At 34.3% G+C, this 18,740-nt stretch overlaps 1 protein-coding gene and 1 long non-coding RNA gene across 7 annotated transcripts; one reads left to right on the top strand and one right to left on the bottom strand.

Annotated features, from left to right (window-relative positions):
• The first annotated feature begins 552 nt into the window (after window positions 1–552).
• On the top strand, window positions 553–13,418 carry LOC107893919 (protein transport protein SEC31 homolog B). Of its 4 annotated transcripts, XM_041082750.1 has the most exons (22): window positions 553–1,240; window positions 1,315–1,363; window positions 2,467–2,521; window positions 2,638–2,760; window positions 2,956–3,072; window positions 3,152–3,188; window positions 3,301–3,406; window positions 3,487–3,544; window positions 3,767–3,864; window positions 4,009–4,128; window positions 4,435–4,477; window positions 4,841–4,959; window positions 5,060–5,187; window positions 5,302–5,860; window positions 10,129–10,314; window positions 10,395–10,608; window positions 10,750–10,832; window positions 10,955–11,113; window positions 11,829–11,957; window positions 12,044–12,326; window positions 12,635–12,873; window positions 12,974–13,418. In XM_041082750.1, exons 5-22 carry the CDS (start codon window positions 2,967–2,969, stop codon window positions 13,061–13,063), a joined length of 2,757 nt encoding a protein of 918 aa, XP_040938684.1. In that variant the 5' UTR covers window positions 553–1,240; window positions 1,315–1,363; window positions 2,467–2,521; window positions 2,638–2,760; window positions 2,956–2,966; the 3' UTR covers window positions 13,064–13,418. The 4 variants fall into 4 exon arrangements, with proteins under 4 accessions (XP_040938684.1, XP_040938685.1, XP_040938683.1 ...); XM_041082751.1 differs by lacking the exon at window positions 1,315–1,363 and having other exon boundaries at window positions 2,976–3,072; XM_041082749.1 differs by lacking the exon at window positions 1,315–1,363.
• A 1,108-nt stretch (window positions 13,419–14,526) lies between these two features.
• On the bottom strand, window positions 14,527–17,872 carry LOC107893921 (uncharacterized). 3 transcript variants are annotated; one of them, XR_005906153.1, is made up of 4 exons: window positions 17,717–17,872; window positions 17,535–17,577; window positions 15,041–15,246; window positions 14,527–14,782 (listed from the first exon to the last, which is right to left on the bottom strand). It is a non-coding gene; the product is annotated as an uncharacterized lncRNA (long non-coding RNA). The 3 variants fall into 3 exon arrangements; XR_005906154.1 differs by having other exon boundaries at window positions 17,535–17,589; window positions 17,717–17,863; XR_005906155.1 differs by having other exon boundaries at window positions 17,722–17,855.
• Window positions 17,873–18,740: the final 868 nt, after the last annotated feature.

The raw sequence follows: 18,740 nt of genomic DNA, 5'->3' as shown, positions 1-18,740 counted from the left end.
TATTAATTGAGTAAAAATTTTAGAATTTATATTTCATATACTAAAATATTAACAACAAGTAATAATAAATTATTTTTTATATTCATATTCAAATATCATAATTTAATTAATTTAAATATTATTTAAATTCATATTTATTATTTTATAATACATGTCTAAAATAGATATTTTATTTCTCAAAAGTACTTTTTGATAATAATACTAAATATTTAAATTTTAAATAAACTTTTTAAAAATACTTTTCCATTGTATTATTTTTAAAGCATTTTCCAAAAACAATGTTAAATTAGCCGTAAAATTAAAAGCACTTTTAAATTTTCGTTGTCGAATTGGATTGGACACTATCCATGGGTGCATTTGGATGATTTCATTAAGCCCACTTTTGTTGTGGTAGATTTATTGCCCAAATCAAATAAGGATGCGTTTCCCTCACATTAACGGTTTACAAAATGAAGGGTCTTTTTAAGTTGGTTGGTTCTTGGATCCACTTGTCATATTTTGATTCGATGTGCTGATAAAACTCCCAGTCTTTCTTCATTGAAAAACAAAACATAAAATAAAATTACCGGTTTACCACTCTCCTGTCTCCTCCTCCATCGCCAGCAGAAAAATAAGAGAGGAAGAAAAAAAAAGCCCTCACTCCACTGTGTTTCGAACACAAAATCTTCCTCTGTTTGGCCCGTTGATCGAGGTCTTTCTTTTTGTTTCTTCCATTAATAATTTCCCAAAATTAGATCAAGCCTAATTGTCCAAATTATCACCATTTTAATCCAAACCAGATCTGTCGTTGGAGTTCTTCTGTATCAATTCATATATCCGCCGAAACTTACTATCACTCTTTGTTTGTTTTTCTACTAGAACCGACAGATAAACCAATAGGCATTTTTGGGATAAGGAAACGTAAAAAATTTGCCTTTAATCAAATGGCGTGTATAAAAGGGGTGAATAGGTCGGCGTCAGTGGCATTGGCTCCGGACGCGCCATATATGGCAGCGGGGACCATGGCTGGAGCAGTGGATCTATCATTCAGCTCATCGGCGAATCTAGAGATCTTTAAGCTTGATTTCCAGAATGACGATCGGGAGCTTACCGTCGTAGGTGAGTATCGCAGCTCAGAGCGCTTTAACCGCCTTGCTTGGGCCAAGAACGGATCCGCTTCCGATGAATTTTCACTCGGGCTCATTGCTGGTGGCCTCGTTGATGGCAACATCGATCTTTGGAATCCCTTAACCCTGATTGGGTAAATTGGATTTTTATAAGCTCTCTCTATAATATGCATCTAGTTTGCTTTATCTAATTCACCTTAATTTTCAGTTGAATTGGAAATGTGGTAAATTGCAAGGCATTTTTCTTAATCTTTAAGGTAAATGGGTATATTGCGGCTTTTAATTGTATATGATGTCTGTGTAAAAGGGTGACTGCCTTCTAGCAAGTTGCTATATACTATGGAGTTATTTATTGCGCATTGATACATTTTCTATCTCAGCTTTCTATACTTTTTGGTACTTATTTACAATGAATTGCCTGGTTCTTTGGAGTGGATCAATTGGGTACCGAAGGGAATTTAGTGTTTCATATGGTCTATAAAAAGTGGTATTTAAGCTGTTGAGCTTGTTTAATTTAAGGCTAGAATTTTTATGATTTGATATAGTGATAATGTGCCCACAATTTATAAGCTTTAGATTATTTATTATAACATTATCTGATGAATGGTTGGATGGAATTAATTCTGGCTGAAATATTTTGAAATTCAGTTCCCAAGTAAATTTCTATTGCCTGGTTTGTGTTGAGCTGGAATAAGTTAAATGAATGTTAGTTTGCCGTGTCTGATCTTTGCACCGTCTTTGAGTAGTCAAGAGGAGTGGTTTGCATTTGGTCTGATTTGTCAATGGTACTATTTTGCTGTTAGGAATTAGTAGCGAGAGTGAATGAAACTTGGAGGTTCATTGTTCAGTATTTGAATCGTAAGTCAGGCTGGTTCTTTTGTGCCAGGTTATGACTGGATGATTTATAGATAAATAAAGAATATTGTTAAATCGCTGGAAATTTTTTGTTCCCTGATCTTGCTGGTTACAATGTGTCATGTTGCATTTATCAAAAAATTAAACGAATATCTTCATCTTTTGGGATTTCTTTTTTCCTAAAATGGTTCTTGATTGGGACCCTTTGTTTGGGAAGAGTAACCTTTTGACTTCTTCATCTCCTCGCTTATGGTCTTTGTTTTCTAGATTATTGGATTTGATAACTTTCACGTTTCACTTTTAAGATTTTTTTGCTTTTATTTTTGTTAATAAGTACTAGTATTTTTTTGCTACTGTGGTTTCTTTAACAATTTTATCATGTCTTGGGACATTGATTTCATTATTAGCTTTGTTTTTTCACGGTTTGAAAACAATTGACATCATCTTAGATATTTTACTATATATGATAACGTTATAGTAATTTGTTCTTGCTTTCTTTCCCCAGCTCCGAGACAAGTGAACAAGCTCTGATTGGACATCTTTGAAGGCACAAAGGGCCTGTGAGTTTCCCTTTTCTCTAATAAATGTTTGATATCTTTTTACATATTTGATACTTCCATCAAGCATTTGAAGATTGCATAGTCTGTTTACTTCATTTTGTTTTGCCATATTTTAGGTTCGTGGTCTTGAGTTCAATGCCTTTGCTCCAAACTTACTAGCGTCTGGAGCAGATGATGGTGAAATCTGCATCTGGGATTTGGCAACACCAGCACAACCCTCTCATTTTCCGCCTCTTAGGGTATGCACCAATCATCCATAACTTTTTGAATTGGAAACAATGTCATAAGTCTATTGTGCTGCCAGTGTTCTACTAAATGCATTTTCCTTCCATGTATCTGCCTTATCATTAAAATGGGAAGCTTGCTTTTTCCATATATATATTTTTGTGGTTCATTTAGGAAACATTCTATAAAAAAAACCCGATTTTACACAGTTCTTGTGGTCATGGTGCAGGGTAGCGGTTCTGCTGTTCAAGGTGAAATTTCATTTCTCTCTTGGAATAGCAAGGTTCAACATATATTGGCATCAACTTCATATAATGGAACGACTGGTGAGGAAATGAACTTGTCTATTTGTCTTGTCATTTAAGTTTATCTGGGAAGGTAATATGTATGCTTTTATTTATCCAGTTGTTTGGGACTTGAAGAAGCAAAAACCAGTGATAAGGTAAATTCATGTTATCTACCTAGTGAATATTTTGTCAGCATGTTATCTGCATTATGACCTTGACACTTCATTTGATCTAATCTCTCTTTTTTTTTTTTTTTTTAATTGACAGCTTTGCAGATTCAGTTAGAAGAAGAAGTTCTGTTTTGCAGTGGCATCCTGATGTTGCCACTCAACTTATTGTTGCATCTGATGAAGATGGTTCCCCTGCACTTAGGGTAATGATCTTGTTAATAGGGCTTCTATTTAGGTTACTATATGTTCAGAATTTGTTGACTTCTGGTAATTCTGTGAGCAGCTTTGGGACATGCGGAACATAATGTCACCAGTGAAGGAGTTTGTAGGGCACACAAAAGGTAACCATGCTTGATGTGTTGCTTAGGCTTGCAAATAATTACCTCTTTACTTTTGGGTCTCTTTCTTGGTATAGGTCTTCTGTTGTTTAATTTTTCTGATAGTTATCCCTCCCCTATTCATATATAGGTTTATGCATTATTTTTCTAGGTAGGTTTTTTTCGTATGTTAAATCACAGTTGTTTTATTTAAGCTCTTATATTTGACTGCATGTATTGTTGCAGGTGTAATTGCAATGGCATGGTGTCCCTCTGATAGCTCTTATTTGCTCACATGTGCCAAAGATAATAGGACTATTTGTTGGGATACAGTTACTGGAGAGGTGGGGGAATGAGTTAATTATTGACTTGGTTCAGGTTTTTTTATTATTTTATTATTTATTATTTTTATTTTTTTTTGGCTATTCCTTATCAAAAAAAGTTATTTCTAGAATATGAGTTTTTCTTTTAATTTTTTTTGGACATAGATTGTCTGTGAACTGCCTGCTGGTATGAACTGGAACTTTGATGTTCACTGGTATCCAAAGATACCTGGAGTGATATCAGCATCTTCCTTTGATGGCAAGATTGGAATGTACAAAATTGAGGTGCAACCTTGCTCTGTTTATCTTTCTTATCACTGTTAATGTTAAGAAATTTCTGAGAAATTTAACATTTATATGACCGATCAATTGCTTTCTGCCTATGATTATCATTTATTTGTTTATGGATGGGATTTTATGTATCTTTTTGAGAGAAGTGTTTATTTTGTAGTTTAGTCTGGCAAATGTTTGAAGCCTATTATTATTGCTTGTTTGTCTAAGAAAATGATACTTGTCAGATTTCCTCAGCTTTCCTCCTTGAACCTTAGGTTTAGCACTTCTTTTGGGTAATTTTTTACCTTTATTCTGCAGGGTTGCTGCATATATGGTGTTGGGGAGGGTGATTTTGGTGCAGGTAACTCCTGAAACATAATTATATATTCGAACACAGCGGTTGGTTTGGTTGCCTTCAATTTGCTTCTGGTAGAAGTAGATGTTCTCCATGTATTATTGTAGATTGGGTTGGATAGGCTTGGATTGAGCTTAGGCTATCTTTCCCCCCTCCTTTGTCATAATTTGAAGTTAGTAGTACTAAGCTTTGGCATTCAAGGAGATATGGTTTATGACTGCCAATATAAGTTGGGGAAGATAGACAGGCATGGACCAACTCTGCTTAAACAGTCTATACCATTTATCTCTGTTAAACCAAGATTCTGGGACAATATTTGTTCTCATTGGTACTACTTTTTCTAATTAGTTTTGATGTCCTTTTGTTTAGTGTCTTTGAGAGCTCCAAAATGGTATAAACGTCCTGTTGGGGCTTCTTTTGGTTTTGGAGGAAAAATGGTCTCTTTTTGCCCTCGGGCATCTGGTGTAGGTACTTCTGCATCATCAGAGGTAATATATCAGCAAGGTTATTTATTTTTTCTTCTCTTTTATTTAAATGCCACCGACATTCTTCTTATTGGGATCTTCTGGTCCTATGTATTATTTTTAGGTTTTCGTGCATTACTTAGTTACCGAAGAAAGCCTGGTCAGCCGTTCATCTGAATTTGAATCTGCGATACAGAATGGGGAGAGGTCTTCACTAAGGGTTTTATGCGAAAAGAAATCTCAAGAGTCTGAGTATGTTGTTTGAATTAAGAAATTGTAGTTACTTTCTTTCATTTCCTTCAAATAATTTGTTCTACTTCCTCCAATGAATACTTTTGATGGTTCTTTTGAAAAAATCATCTGCAGATCTCAGGATGATCGTGAAACATGGGGCTTCTTGAAGGTGATGTTTGAAGATGATGGAACAGCTAGGACAAAGTTGCTTATGCATCTTGGCTTTAGTCTACCTGCAGAAGAAAAAGATACTGTACAAGATGACCTCTCGCGGAGTCTGAATGATATTACACTTGAGGATAAAGTTGCAGAAAAAGTAGGCCATGAAGTTGAGAAAGAAGCTACTCTCTTTGCAGCTGATAATGGAGAAGATTTCTTCAATAATCTTCCAAGTCCCAAAACTGATACGCCTGTTTCTCCATCTGGTGATAATTTTGCCATTGAGAGTGGAGTTCCTAGGGAAGAGTTAATACCTCAAGAATCAGATGGACTGGAGGAAAGTGTAGATCAATCATTTAATGATGCTGTTCAACGCGCTTTGGTGGTGGGTGACTATAAAGGGGCTGTTGCTCAGTGCATTGCAGCAAATAAAATGTCTGATGCTTTAGTTATTGTTCATGTTGGTGGTGCTTCATTATGGGAGAGCACATGTGACCAGTATCTAAAGATTAGCCATTCACCATACCTGAAGGTGAATTAAGTTTATATACTTGCTTACTGAAGGATTTTATCACATATCTTGATAAAAAGGGAACTAAGATATGAACTATTTCTGCTGATTATATTCTATTAACTCCATGTTCTTCTTAGTGTATTGAATATTCTGTTTGTCTTTAGGTTATCTCTGCAATGGTGAACAATGACCTCATGAGCCTTGTCAAGACCTGTAGGAATATTCTGTAAATATTTTAGGAATATTTTGTAGATATTCTTTTTATTAAAATCCCTTATTTTAAGGGATCATATCTCCTATTTAGTATCTTTCCTAACTTAGAGTTTCCTAAAGTAGTGTCATAGGTTGTATATAAAAACTCTGATTTATGTTCTATTTAATATATAATACTCTGATTTCTACATGGTATCAGCTTAGGTTACGATTTCTTTTTCAACCTAGATCATGTCCGAAACTCCTTCTCCTACTTCGGAGATTACTTCAAATCCAGAAAATTTTTCTGGTTCCGATGCTCCATCAGATTCGTCTAGTCAAGGGTCTTGTGAAGGTAATCTGGTCATAAAAGATCCAGAAGGTAACCTTTCTTCTACTGCATTTTTCTCCTCCCAGTTGAATCCTAATTGGATCCTCGATTCTGGTGCTACGGATCATATGACTGGTAACAAGGCATTGTTTCACAATTTTTTCAATACCTTTGGTAAAGCTGTCAAAACGGCTGATGGTACCTTGTGCAAAATAGAGGGACATGGCACTGTTATTCTCAATGAACAGATTGCACTTAAAAATGTTCTCTTTGTACCAAATCTGGCGTGCAATCTCATCTCTGTTAGTAAATTGTCCACAGACTTGCACTGCTCTGTAATTTTTAATGATCGTGATTGTACTTTGCAGGCACTGAACTCGAAGAAGATGATTGGTAAGGCCAGCTTGCATAATGGTCTCTACATCCTCCCTACCTCTCCTAAAATCGAGATCTCCAAGTCATTTACCGCTTTAGGAAAAGTTGATACTGTTATGTTATGGCACTTTCGTTTAGGCCATCCTAGTTTCCAATACCTTGCAAAATTGTTTCCTGCTCTATTCATTAATAAAAGGCCTAATTCTTTTTCTTGCAAAGTTTGCTCTCTTGCCAAACATACTAAATCATCTTATTTTCCTTCTACATACAAGCCTTCTTACCCTTTTGCTTTGATCCATAGTGATATTTGGGGCCCTTCTCGGGTGAAGAATGCTGATAATTGTGAGTGGTTTATCACTTTTATTGATGATCACAGTAGGATAACTTGGACTTATTTGCTGAAAGATAAATCTGAAACTGCTAGTGTTTTTGTACAATTTTATAACATGGTTCTCACTCAATTTGGGTCTAAAATCCAGCTCTTTAAATCTGATAATGGCAGTGAATTTTTTGCTAGGTCTTTAGGTGATTTTTTAAGGAAAAGGGCATAGTTCAGATTAGTTCTTGTGTTGGAACCCCACAGCAAAACGGCGTTGCCGAAAGAAAAAATAGGCACCTTCTTGAAGTTACTCGTTCTCTTCTATTTACCACTAATGTTCCTAAATATTTGTGGGGGAAGCCTTATTAACTGCCACATATTTAATCAACCGGATGCCTAGTAAGGTTTTAAAATTTCAAACGCCTCAATCTATATTTTTGCAACACTTTCCTCATTTTAAGCCTATCTCCTCCATTCTGCCACTTAAAATTTTTGGCTGCACTGTTTTTATCCAAAATATTGCTCCTAATAAGTCCAAGTTAGATCCTAAGTCTTTAAAATGTGTATTGGTTAGGTATTCTTCACTTAAGAAGGGTTATAAATGCTATCATCCTCCTTCTAAACGATTTTTCACCACTATGGATATAACATTTTATGAGCAGGATTCCTATTTCACTCAGGCTGAAATTCAGGGGGAAACATGGAGTGATTTTCAGCCACAACAGGTATCTCCTTCTAATCTTCATTCTCAACCTTCAGAATTGCCATCTTGTTCGCCATTACCTGCAGATCTGTCACCTGTGAATGCTCCCATTGATTCTCCTGTAGTACCTATGACTAATTCACCTACACCCACTTTAAACACTCTTCCTGAAAATACACCTACTCCAATTGACAGTCTTCAAAAAACACCATCACCCAAACAGCTTCGTGTCTACACAAGAAAAAGAAGACATATCTCTGAGACTGTTTTGCAATCTGATTCTTGCCGAGAATTGGATTTGGGTCCAGCTGCCGAAATGGAAGAAGAAATCAGTAAGTCCACTACTCTAGATGACTTTCCTATTGCTATTTGAAAAGGGGTTAGATAGTGCACCAAGCATCCTATTGAAAAATTTACTGGTTATAATTCATTGATGCCGTCTTTTCAAGCATTTACAGCAACTTTGGATAAAGAACAGGTTCCCACAAGCATAGCTGAAGCTCTAAAGGATCCAAAATGGAGAAGGGCTGTTGAAGAGGAAATTTGTGCACTAGAGAAAAATGCTACTTGGACCATTACAGACCTTCCTCAAGGAAAAAAGGCTGTCGGCTGTAAATGGATCTTTGCTGTAAAGTATAACTCCAATGGCAGTATCCAACGATACAAAGCTAGACTAGTGGCCAGAGGTTTCACGCAAACATATGGGATAGACTTCACAGAAACTTTTGCACCTGTGGCAAAGCTTAACACTATTCGAGTACTCCTAAGTTTGGCTGTAAATTGCGATTGAAAATTACACCAACTTGATGTAAAAAACGCATTTCTTAATGGCAAGCTTGAGGAAGAAGTCTATATGCAATTGCCACCTGGCTTAAAGTCTATTGAAGGTAGCAACAAGGTTTGCAAGCTCAACAAGTCTCTATACGGGTTAAAACAATCACCCAGAGCTTGGTTCGAGAGGTTCACTAAAGTCATTCTTCAAAATGGCTACAAGCAGTCCCTTGCCGATCATACGCTTTTCATCAAGGTAACTTCTACAAATAAGAAAGCTATCCTAATTGTGTATGTGGATGACATCATTCTTACTGGAGATGATGAGGAAGAGATTAGCAATTTGAAGAAGTTGTTAAACAGGGAATTCGAAATCAAGGACTTGGGAAAGCTAAGGTATTTCCTAGGAATGGAGGTGGCAAGATCAAAAGAAGGACTTGTGATCAACCAGAGAAAGTATGTACTTGATTTACTCAAAGAAACTGGTTTTCTTGGCTGTAAGCCGGCTGATACACCAATGGAGGCAAACTTGAGATTCAATAAAGAAGATGAGTCCTTAGTAGACAGAGAGAAATTTCAAAGGTTAGTTGGGAAACTAATCTACTTATCCTTGACAAGGCCAGATATAGCTTTTCCCGTAAATGTGATAAGTCAACACATGACTAATCCTACTGAAGAGCATATGGCAGCAGCAAATAGAATTCTCAAGTACTTGAAGAAAACTCCAGGACACGGCTTAATGTTTAAGAAGACACAAGACAGAACTGTTAAGATTTTTACAGACTCTAGTTGGGCTGGAGATCTCACTGAAAGAAGATCCACTAGTGGGTACTGCACTTTTGTTTGGGGTAACCTTACAACTTGGAGAAGTAAGAAACAATCTGTTGTTTCAAGAAGTAGTGCTGAAGCTGAATTTAGAGCACTAGCTTTGGGGATATGCGAAGGAATTTGGCTACTTAAATTACTAAAAGAACTTGGCACAAATCAGGAGGATCACTTTGAAGTTTTGTGTGATAATCAATCTGCCATTCAGATTGCCAAGAACCCAGTTCAACATGACCGAACAAAGCATGTTGAAATTGATAGGCATTTTATTGCTGATCAAGTCAACAAAAAGACAGCCACTCTTTCTTACATTCCTTCAGAAGGACAGATTGCAGACATTCTTACCAAGGCTTTGCCAAAACCTGTGTTCAATAAATTCCTATTCAAGCTGGGATTATACAATGTATATTCTCCAGCTTGAGGGGGAGTGTAGGAATATTCTGTAAATATTTTAGGAATATTTTGTAGATATTCTTTTTATTAAAATCCCTTATTTTAAGGGATCATATCTCCTATTTAGTATCTTTCCTAACTTAGAGTTTCCTAAAGTAGTGTCATAGGTTGTATATAAAAACTCTGATTTATGTTCTATTTAATATATAATACTCTGATTTCTACAAGACCAGACCTTTGAAATTCTGGAAAGAAACATTAGCTCTCTTCTGTACAGTAAGTTTCTATTTGTTAGTGGATGTGTAGTGGTGTAGCAACAAAATATTTAAGTTGTTTTTGCTATTATTATGGACTTATTTATCATATTTGATGAGCAGTTTGCCCAGAGAGAGGAGTGGACAGTACTTTGTGATTCGCTTGCTTCAAAACTAATTGCCTCTGGTAATACTCTGGCAGCAACTCTTTGTTATATATGCGCTGGAAGCATTGATAAAACAGTAGAGATTTGGTCAAGGTGCCTGACGACTGAACATGATGGGAAATCTTACATTGATCTTCTCCAGGTTAGTTAGCAATTTGAAGAACCAATGCATTTCAAAATTAAGTTTGTCTAGTAATTTGACAGTAAATTTTTGTTTTCTAGGATATGATGGAAAAGACCATTGTCTTGGCTTTGGCAACTGGACATAAACAATTTAGTGCATCTCTATGCAAGCTTGTTGAGAAATATGCTGAAATTTTGGCTAGTCAGGGGCTTCTAATGGTAGCAATGGAGTACCTGAAACTCTTGGGGTCTTATGAGCTGTCACCCGAACTCGAGATCTTAAAAGATTGTATAGCACTCTCTATGGAACCTGGTATGTTACTGCTATAGTGCTGGTACATTTGCATTTTTTATCTACCACTGCTAATTTATATTTATGCAAATAGTTCATATGAAAAAGGTCATGCTGGTAAGTAATATGTATTTATATTTATATGTACTTTTACTATTGCAGAGAAAGAAACTAAATCTGCTAGTTTTGGTAATTCTCATCCAACAAGTGGACCAGTCTTTGACCCTTCGCAACATTTATATCCGGTGCTTTTTCTTGTCCTTTTCTTTTATATAATGCGTCTTTGATATCTGTTTTGCTTCTAGATAATCTATTTTGGTGCTGTGAATGATTTTCCTATTTTTGTTTACTTTCTCTCATTGCTTAGGAGTCAGCCACATCGCAAATTCAGCCAAATGTTCCTACTACTTATGACGAAAGTTATCAGTGTTCTTTTCCATCATATGGAGGATATGCTCCTCCTGCCTCGTATCAAGCTCCTGCCAATATCTTTGTTCCAACCCCTGCTCCTCCTCATGCATCCCAGGTATGTTGTATTGAGTTTCTTTTTGGTGCATGGCATTCTATTTGATGGTAGACTTTAAGCAATTTCTAAGTTCTGATGATACTTTTCTTCTGATTTTATTTTTATCCTGATATATGTGTGATCTCAACACCTGTAGATATTTTGGTTCAAATGGATATTTTGGGTTGTTCTCTGTGTCATACCATCCAATTGTATGTTTCCTGAGGAAAAAGGGAATTTTGTTTAGAGATTTTTGGAGTCAAAGGTTGCATTTAACTAGGACACCATGGGATTGGTATGTCATGGAATATTGGGGGTTTTAGTTTTCAATTGGAATTCATTATCCTGACTGTTTTCAACTTACAAAGAGCCTTTAGTTGCTGCTTTCTGAAATTGGTTTTGACTAGTTTTCTCTGAGACCCACTAGGAGAGGAGAAAACTAGACAAAATGAAATCCGAACTAAGCCAGCTTCATCTGTTTGCTTGGATTTAATTTTATCCATACATTGGTTTGATCAACGACCCAAGCAGCAGCACAAACAAATTTAGAAAAAAGATAAGACATTTGGTAGACGAAGCTCTCTGCTGTCCAAATGAGCACTCTGTTTTGACTTTCTAATTTCATATGTGCATGATGTTCTTTGCATTTATTATCTGCTTCATGCTTGACTAAATAGTTCTTTACATTTATATATCTGCTTCATGCTTGACTAAATAGTTTATGCTGTCCTTCCAGGCAAATTTCGCTCCTTCAACTGGCACCACTCAGCCTGCTGTTAGACCGTTTATTCCTTCTAATCCTCCTGTTCTACGAAATGCAGATCAATACCAGCAGCCAAGTACCTTGGCTTCTCAGTTATATCCTGTCTGTATAACTACATTTAGTTTCATGTTTAATACCAGTTATTTTTCTGAGACTGGTATAATGAATTATTTTTGCTTGCCTTCCAGGGTAGTGCCAACCCTACTTATCCTGCACCCCTTGCTTCTGGTTCACTTGCATCTGTCCCATCACAAATGGAATCAGTTCCTGGCCCCAAAATGCCCCAAGTTGTTGCTTCCCCCCCAGCATCTACAGGATTTATGCCAGTAACTAATACATCTGTTGTTCAAAGACCTGGGATGAGCCCAATGCAACCATCCAGTTCTACACAGCCAGCATTACTACAACCAGCTGCAGCACCTGCTGCTGCTCCACCAACCATGCAGACTGTTGATACGTCAAATGTCCCTGGTATTTGCTAGTTTTTTAGTTGCTAATGTTAATATCATACTTCATACATTTTTATTGGTTTATCAAATACTCTGCTAGTCATGTGATCCATCCACCACATTATATAGGTTATTGAAGACTGAGGATTTTACTATCCAAACAATTGAGTAATGATGACTTTACATAATTAACCTTCAGAGGAAGAATAACTAAGAAATATAATAAATACCAATTCATGGTTGGCAGCAACTTTTTGATGAAGATATATTCACAAATATTTGTGCTGATACAAAGTGCTGTTGGTAATGACTACCTTGTTTGCTTTTCAGCACACCAGAAACCTGTAATCACAACCTTAACCAGACTTTTCAATGAAACATCTCAAGCACTGGGAGGCTTACGAGCAAACCCAGCTAAGAAGCGTGAAATGGAAGACAATTCAAGAAAAATCGGCGCCTTGTTTGCCAAACTCAACAGTGGAGACATTTCAAAAAATGCTTCCGATAAGCTTATTCAACTCTGCCAGGCTTTGGACAATGATGATTTTGATACAGCTGTACAAATCCAGGTATGGTTGGGAAAAGAATATTATGCTGATTTCCTCATGATTGTTGGCAATTAAAAGTGCTTCAAAATATATATATATTTTTACCTCTTCCTTGGAATAGGTTCTTCTTACTACTAGTGAGTGGGATGAGTGCAACTTTTGGCTTGCAATCCTAAAGCGGATGATTAAGACAAGGCAGAATGTAAGGTAAGTTATAAAAAGGCAAAAAATCTCCAAGTATGGAATCCCGAGTCTGCTTATGTTTTCCTTTTCTGGTGACACACTGGAGAAACTGATGCACCCTTTGATGTACACAAGAATGGTTTCCTCCTGATTGATGCTGCAGGACTTCAGTTCTTTCGGTCCTTTTACATCCGTCCTGCTAAATATTGACTTGCCTGACACATTATTTTGGTAGTATTGAAATAGTTTTCAGAATACTGTTGATTATATTCATTAGCATTTTGGTAGTATTGAAAAGCAGAGTTTGCTTAGTTCAGTTTTCAGTTTTTTCCCCCTTTTTTTCGGAGCCAAAAATTCCATTTATGAGTGAATTGGATTTGACTTCCTGTTGTTGTTGCTATTTTTTTTTGGGGGGGGGGGGGTGGTGGTTTGGGGGTGGGTGGGGTGGTCTCTGCATGGCCATTAGTTGTACAACCTATATGCTCTTTTTCCTCTTTTTTTTTAATCATTAATACGCAAAACAGAGTTTTAATATCTTACAATTTCATTGAAAGTTTTTTTTTTCAAAAATTTTAAGGGTAAATTTGGATCACTGTAATAGAATAAGACTGTAATTGAATAAAATTATAATTGAATAGAGTTGTAATGTAATAGAACTGTAATCAGTAATTCAATTGTTTGATTGAATGGAATGGAATAGAACTGTAATAGTATTCTTGTGTTTGGTTGAATAGAATGATGTTGTAAAAGAATAAGAAAAAAAACAAATGATCAGAATACTTTTAACAGAATTTTTTTTATAAGTATTATTATTATTGTTATTAAATTTTAATAAGATTATTATTAAAAATAATTTAATAAAAATAATAAATAATTTAACTATATTTTATCATAATTATTATTAAATATAATTTAATAAAATAATATATAATTTAATAAAATTATTAATAAAATTATTATTATATGAATTAAAAAATCATAATATATAATACTATAAAAATAATATATAATTTACTTTATTATTTTTAAACTGCACTACATATTTAATGTGTTAAAATATCATTATTAAAATAAATAATTTAATTATTCTACATTATAAAAAATATTAAAAATATACATATATTATATGAAACATTTTAATTTACCTTTTAAAAATTCAATCTTTAATTTACCTTTAATTTGATCTTTAAAAGTTGATTGTTGACTAATTTTTATATCTATCGAGATTATATTATTTTTGTCTTAATTTTATAATAACATTATATTTATAAAAAATATAATTATTGTTTTTTTATTGTATATAAAAATAAAACTATTATAAGTAATAGAAAAAGAGGTATTAAGTTATTATTATAAAAGTTAAAATACATCCATTTTCTTTTTCCGTCCAAAAAAAAAAAATGATGGTGCCATTGCCTTTTTGTCAAGTTTTACGAGGAATTTTCCACGTTATATGAACCACTACTATTTATGATGTTTTTTTTTATAGAGTGAGTAAGATTTTTCTTTATTGAAATTTTCTTGTCATTCACGTGCTTTTCCTACATTACATTACATTACATTATAAAGTGAGTAAGATTGGGGAAAAAATTCAACACTGCCTAGATATATCTCTTGGATTGGGAAATAATTGGAAATACATCTCCATAACAAATTAGCCTCTCAGCGTTACCTATAGCCTGTTAAATTTAGTCGTGATTGGATGAGTAGATATCCAACTTCAGTAGGTCTGGACTAATATCATCACCTGATCATGATAGCAAAAAGGAATCGAGCCTATTAAAAATTTGAAAATAATTATTTAACAAAGTGGCAAACATCTAAAATAAATAAATGAATTTAAATAACTAAGATGCATCATCAAACTGCAGGTCAAAACCTACAGCTAAAAATGCCAAAAAATATAACACAAACAACATTTTGCAAGAGAACAGAAAAGATACATGACAAATGCACTTAAATGGGGGCATGCATACCCATGTCACGCCACTGCATGAAAACTTACCTAAACAATGCCCAGAACATCAATAAGCCTACACCTTGCAGAGGAAACAACAAATGCAAGGAAAGATTATAGCTCTACAATGGAATTTTATCCACCAATGAAGATGGTTATTTCAAGCAAACAAATGGCTCTTGAGTTTTAATTGATTTGTGCATTCATGAAGCTAAGAAGAAGAGCACATATGAATTTCTCGATGGACATCTCCCCTGCAAAAAGATCACAATGAGTTACATATCAAGAAACTACCATTATAGAGAAATGCCAGTACAGAGATCATAAGCAACCTCTAACACCCAATAATACTCAAAATGAAATATTTTATATCAAGTGTATGCCTCATCAAATGTATGCCTCACTAGCTTTGCTGGTGAAGAATTGAATAAATATATAATCTTGGGGAAAAAAAAGTAGTCTGGAAAAGAGACTCTCGCCAGATTACTTTTGCAGTAAAACCTGTTTTAGCATTTACTAAATCCAACCGGAGATTTTCATAATATTTTTACCTTATTAATACGCATAGAAATGAGCTGCTTAAGACTGCAAAATTTATGTTAGAGAAAGTGAATAAACCGACAGCTGACTTTGTCAATACTGTATGAACATAGATCTCATAAGATGATGACTGTTTAGATCTAATAAAAACTGGAAGACTTTGAACTTTTGTTTTTATTAAAACATGGTATTATACTTGTGCTGGAAAGGCTACACTCTGGCATTTGGCAATCCCTTCCTTTGTCTTTATTTTTTTTTATAACTCATAATAATAATCTACTTAGAATTCAGACTGACTTTGCATCACTGGTTTTAGGCATCGTTTACCCTATATCAAATCAACAAATTAAGCTATTACTACCATTTTCAAGGAACCAGCTTAACTAATCTCAAAGGTTCTAACAAACTCAATTTACAGAAGCTGCAAATAACAAGTATAGCTTAAATTAAGTTGTCCTACTATTTTCCAATTTGATAACTGCAAAAACATGATTTCTGCTAAGAGCAAGCAACAGACAGTATAGAAAATAAAGAAAAGATCCGGTTGTAAAGTAATCCTTTATGTTGAAAGATCAAAAACAGATAATCCAGAAATGGACAAGAATGAAAGGACGTGCCTGGGCTTGGAAATGCCGGTTTTGTTACCGATTTAATACGCATAGAAATGAGCTGCTTAAGACTGCAAAATTTAGGTTAGAGAAAATGAATAAACCGACAGCTGACTTTGTCAATACAGAATAAACTCAATTTCATTTGTTTAATCTTTTTTTCCAATAACACAAATTTGAAATTAAACTAATAAGATTGCATAATAAAAAATCTTTCTAAAAAAAGTGCTCTATAGATCTACTTATCAGTAATCATGCAGCAAATGGCTATCAAATCAAAGCTTGTTATTTTGTTTTTCTGTATATAAACAAATTAAGCATGCTTCCACATTTTCGTTTTGTTCCCACAGATTTTTTTGGCTAGGTAGATAAAAGAAATAGCTTTTCTTTCTTTTTGGCCTAGGGATAATGAAACAAGTTATGGAGGCTTAGAATTAAACCCAGGGGTAAAATGTCTAAATATAAAAGAAACTGGAAATTAAACAAAAGAGTACTTTTAGTACTATATGAGTGAATTATTACTAAGATGCATAACAAAATCAATGTGAAATCTAATATAAAAGTTTATGCAAAATATATTTTTAATTTTATTCATGCTACTTGAGTCCATAACTAGTATCTATATTTTCTTTTTCTCTTTTATCACCTAAGGTTTTTGTTTTTTATCTATGGATTTTCTGTAACCAAGATCCATGGTTATTTAAGAGAAGATGATATGAAAGGTTATATAGTCCACCAACAACAATAAGAAGCTTTGGAAGAGAATATGTCTAAATTGACTTGTGCATCTGGTGAAGCCAGTGTTTCTTCAGCTGCTGGTGGAACCGACTATTCTCAACAGTACTTTAGTAACCCACCAGCTCAAGCTCAACCAGTTAAGAGAAAGAGGAACCAACCAGGCAATCTATGTTTGTTTGGGTTCAAACTTCACAACCCTTATCTTAAAACACCGTTACTTTTATTACTTTTATTTTTTTATTTGTTTTCTTAACTAAGACTTTTGTTTTGAATCAGACCCAGATGCAGAAGTGATAGCTTTGTCACCTAAAACACTAATGGCTAGAAATAGATTTGTTTGTGAGATCTGCAACAAAGGGTTTCAAAGAGACCAAAACCTTCAGCTTCAAATTAAGCTATTACTACCAAAATCAGCAAATCAACAAAAATGAAAATAACAAGGAACCAGCTTAACTAATCTCAAAGGTTCTAACAAACCCAATTTACAGAAGCTGCAAAACATGATTTCTGCTAAGAGTAAGCAACAAACAGTATAGAAAATAAAGAAAAGAGCCGGTTGTAAAGTAATCATTTATGTTGAAAGATCAAAAACAGATAATCCAGAAATGGACAAGAATGAAGGGACGCGCCTGGGCTTGGAAACGCCGATTTTTTACCATTTTTAGTGAGAACGTCGAGATACTCTGCTTCTTCAAGGCTCTGCCATTGTTTCTTTCGAAGAATCAGTAAGAAACACACCCGTTTAACCATAAAACAAAAATGAAAAGGCAAAAGACAAAGTTCAAGTTAAGATGATGAAGGAAGATGATGTGAAGGAAGTAGAAGCAAAAATGTTTACCTGACCTTGGATGAAGGGGAGGAATGCCGGAGTCGAAGACTACGGGAAATGGTTGCCGATTGAGAGTGTTTTTGAGGTGAAATTTTGGTGAGGGTAAAAGAGGATTATTTAAGTAATGAATAGAAATCCTCAAAAATCTCTGCTTAAGCCTGGAATGGAATAGACCCGTAATAAGATATCCTATTAAACCAAACGTCGGTTTATGTGGGCCTGTATAATAGGCTTGTAATAGGCATGTAATGACATAACCATTACCTTCAACCAAACATGCTAACATACTGTAACTATTTCCATAGTGTCATTCCTTTTTTTGAGCTGTATTTAAGTACTCTCTTATGCATTTTCTTTTGTGGCATTTGTCTTAAGCCTTAGAGTGCTTGCTCGTGGGAAAGACAAAAACTATGTTCCATTTTTATAGGGGTGTTCAAATGGTTAACCAATTTAACCGAACTAAATTAGTATTAATAGAATTGATTGAACTTTTTAATTTTTTAATTGTTAACCGAATAAAATTTTTTTAAAAAAAATTTAACCGAACTGAAATAATTTGATTAATTCGATCGGTTAACTGAATTAATTGAAATTTATATGTTTTGTGTTTTCTTTGTTAAAACAAGTACAAAGCATATAAAAGAAAATTTAAAATGTTCATTTGATCGAACTAATCGAATTAACTGAACTAGTAATAGTCTAATACAAATAATATATAATATTATTTATTAAGTTTAGTTAATTATTTAATTTCAAACTGAATTAACCGTTAACCGATATTTTAACAAATTTTTAACTAACCTCCTATTGAACTAGATTAGTTCATCAACCGATTAATCGAATTAGATTGATTTGGTCGGTTAATTCAATTTTAACTGAAGTTTGAATACCCTTACATAGCAAAGGGATATTAAATCCATTTATCACCTACAAATGGTATTCAAACTAAATAAACATGCACTGGTATAAGTAATAATTTTGCTTTTCTGCTTTAAGACAAATACACACTATTCTTACGTTATTATTATTATTA

This window comes from Gossypium hirsutum, chromosome A12, assembly GCF_007990345.1.
Source record: "Gossypium hirsutum isolate 1008001.06 chromosome A12, Gossypium_hirsutum_v2.1, whole genome shotgun sequence".
Classification (NCBI taxonomy): domain Eukaryota; kingdom Viridiplantae; phylum Streptophyta; class Magnoliopsida; order Malvales; family Malvaceae; genus Gossypium; species Gossypium hirsutum.
This window is presented reverse-complemented; position numbering and strand designations above follow the sequence as displayed.

What these genes read in the sequence shown, in the direction of transcription:
- LOC107893919 (XM_041082749.1), top strand. Translation starts at nt 2,967, where the DNA reads ATGGTGCAGGGTAGCGGTTCTGCTGTTCAAGGTGAAATTTCATTTCTC. An exon ending in TTCATATAATGGAACGACTG is followed by an intron (nt 3,073 to 3,151) that starts GTGAGGAAATGA and finishes TTATTTATCCAG; the next exon opens with TTGTTTGGGACTTGAAGAAG. An exon ending in TTGGAATGTACAAAATTGAG is followed by an intron (nt 4,129 to 4,434) that starts GTGCAACCTTGC and finishes TTTATTCTGCAG; the next exon opens with GGTTGCTGCATATATGGTGT.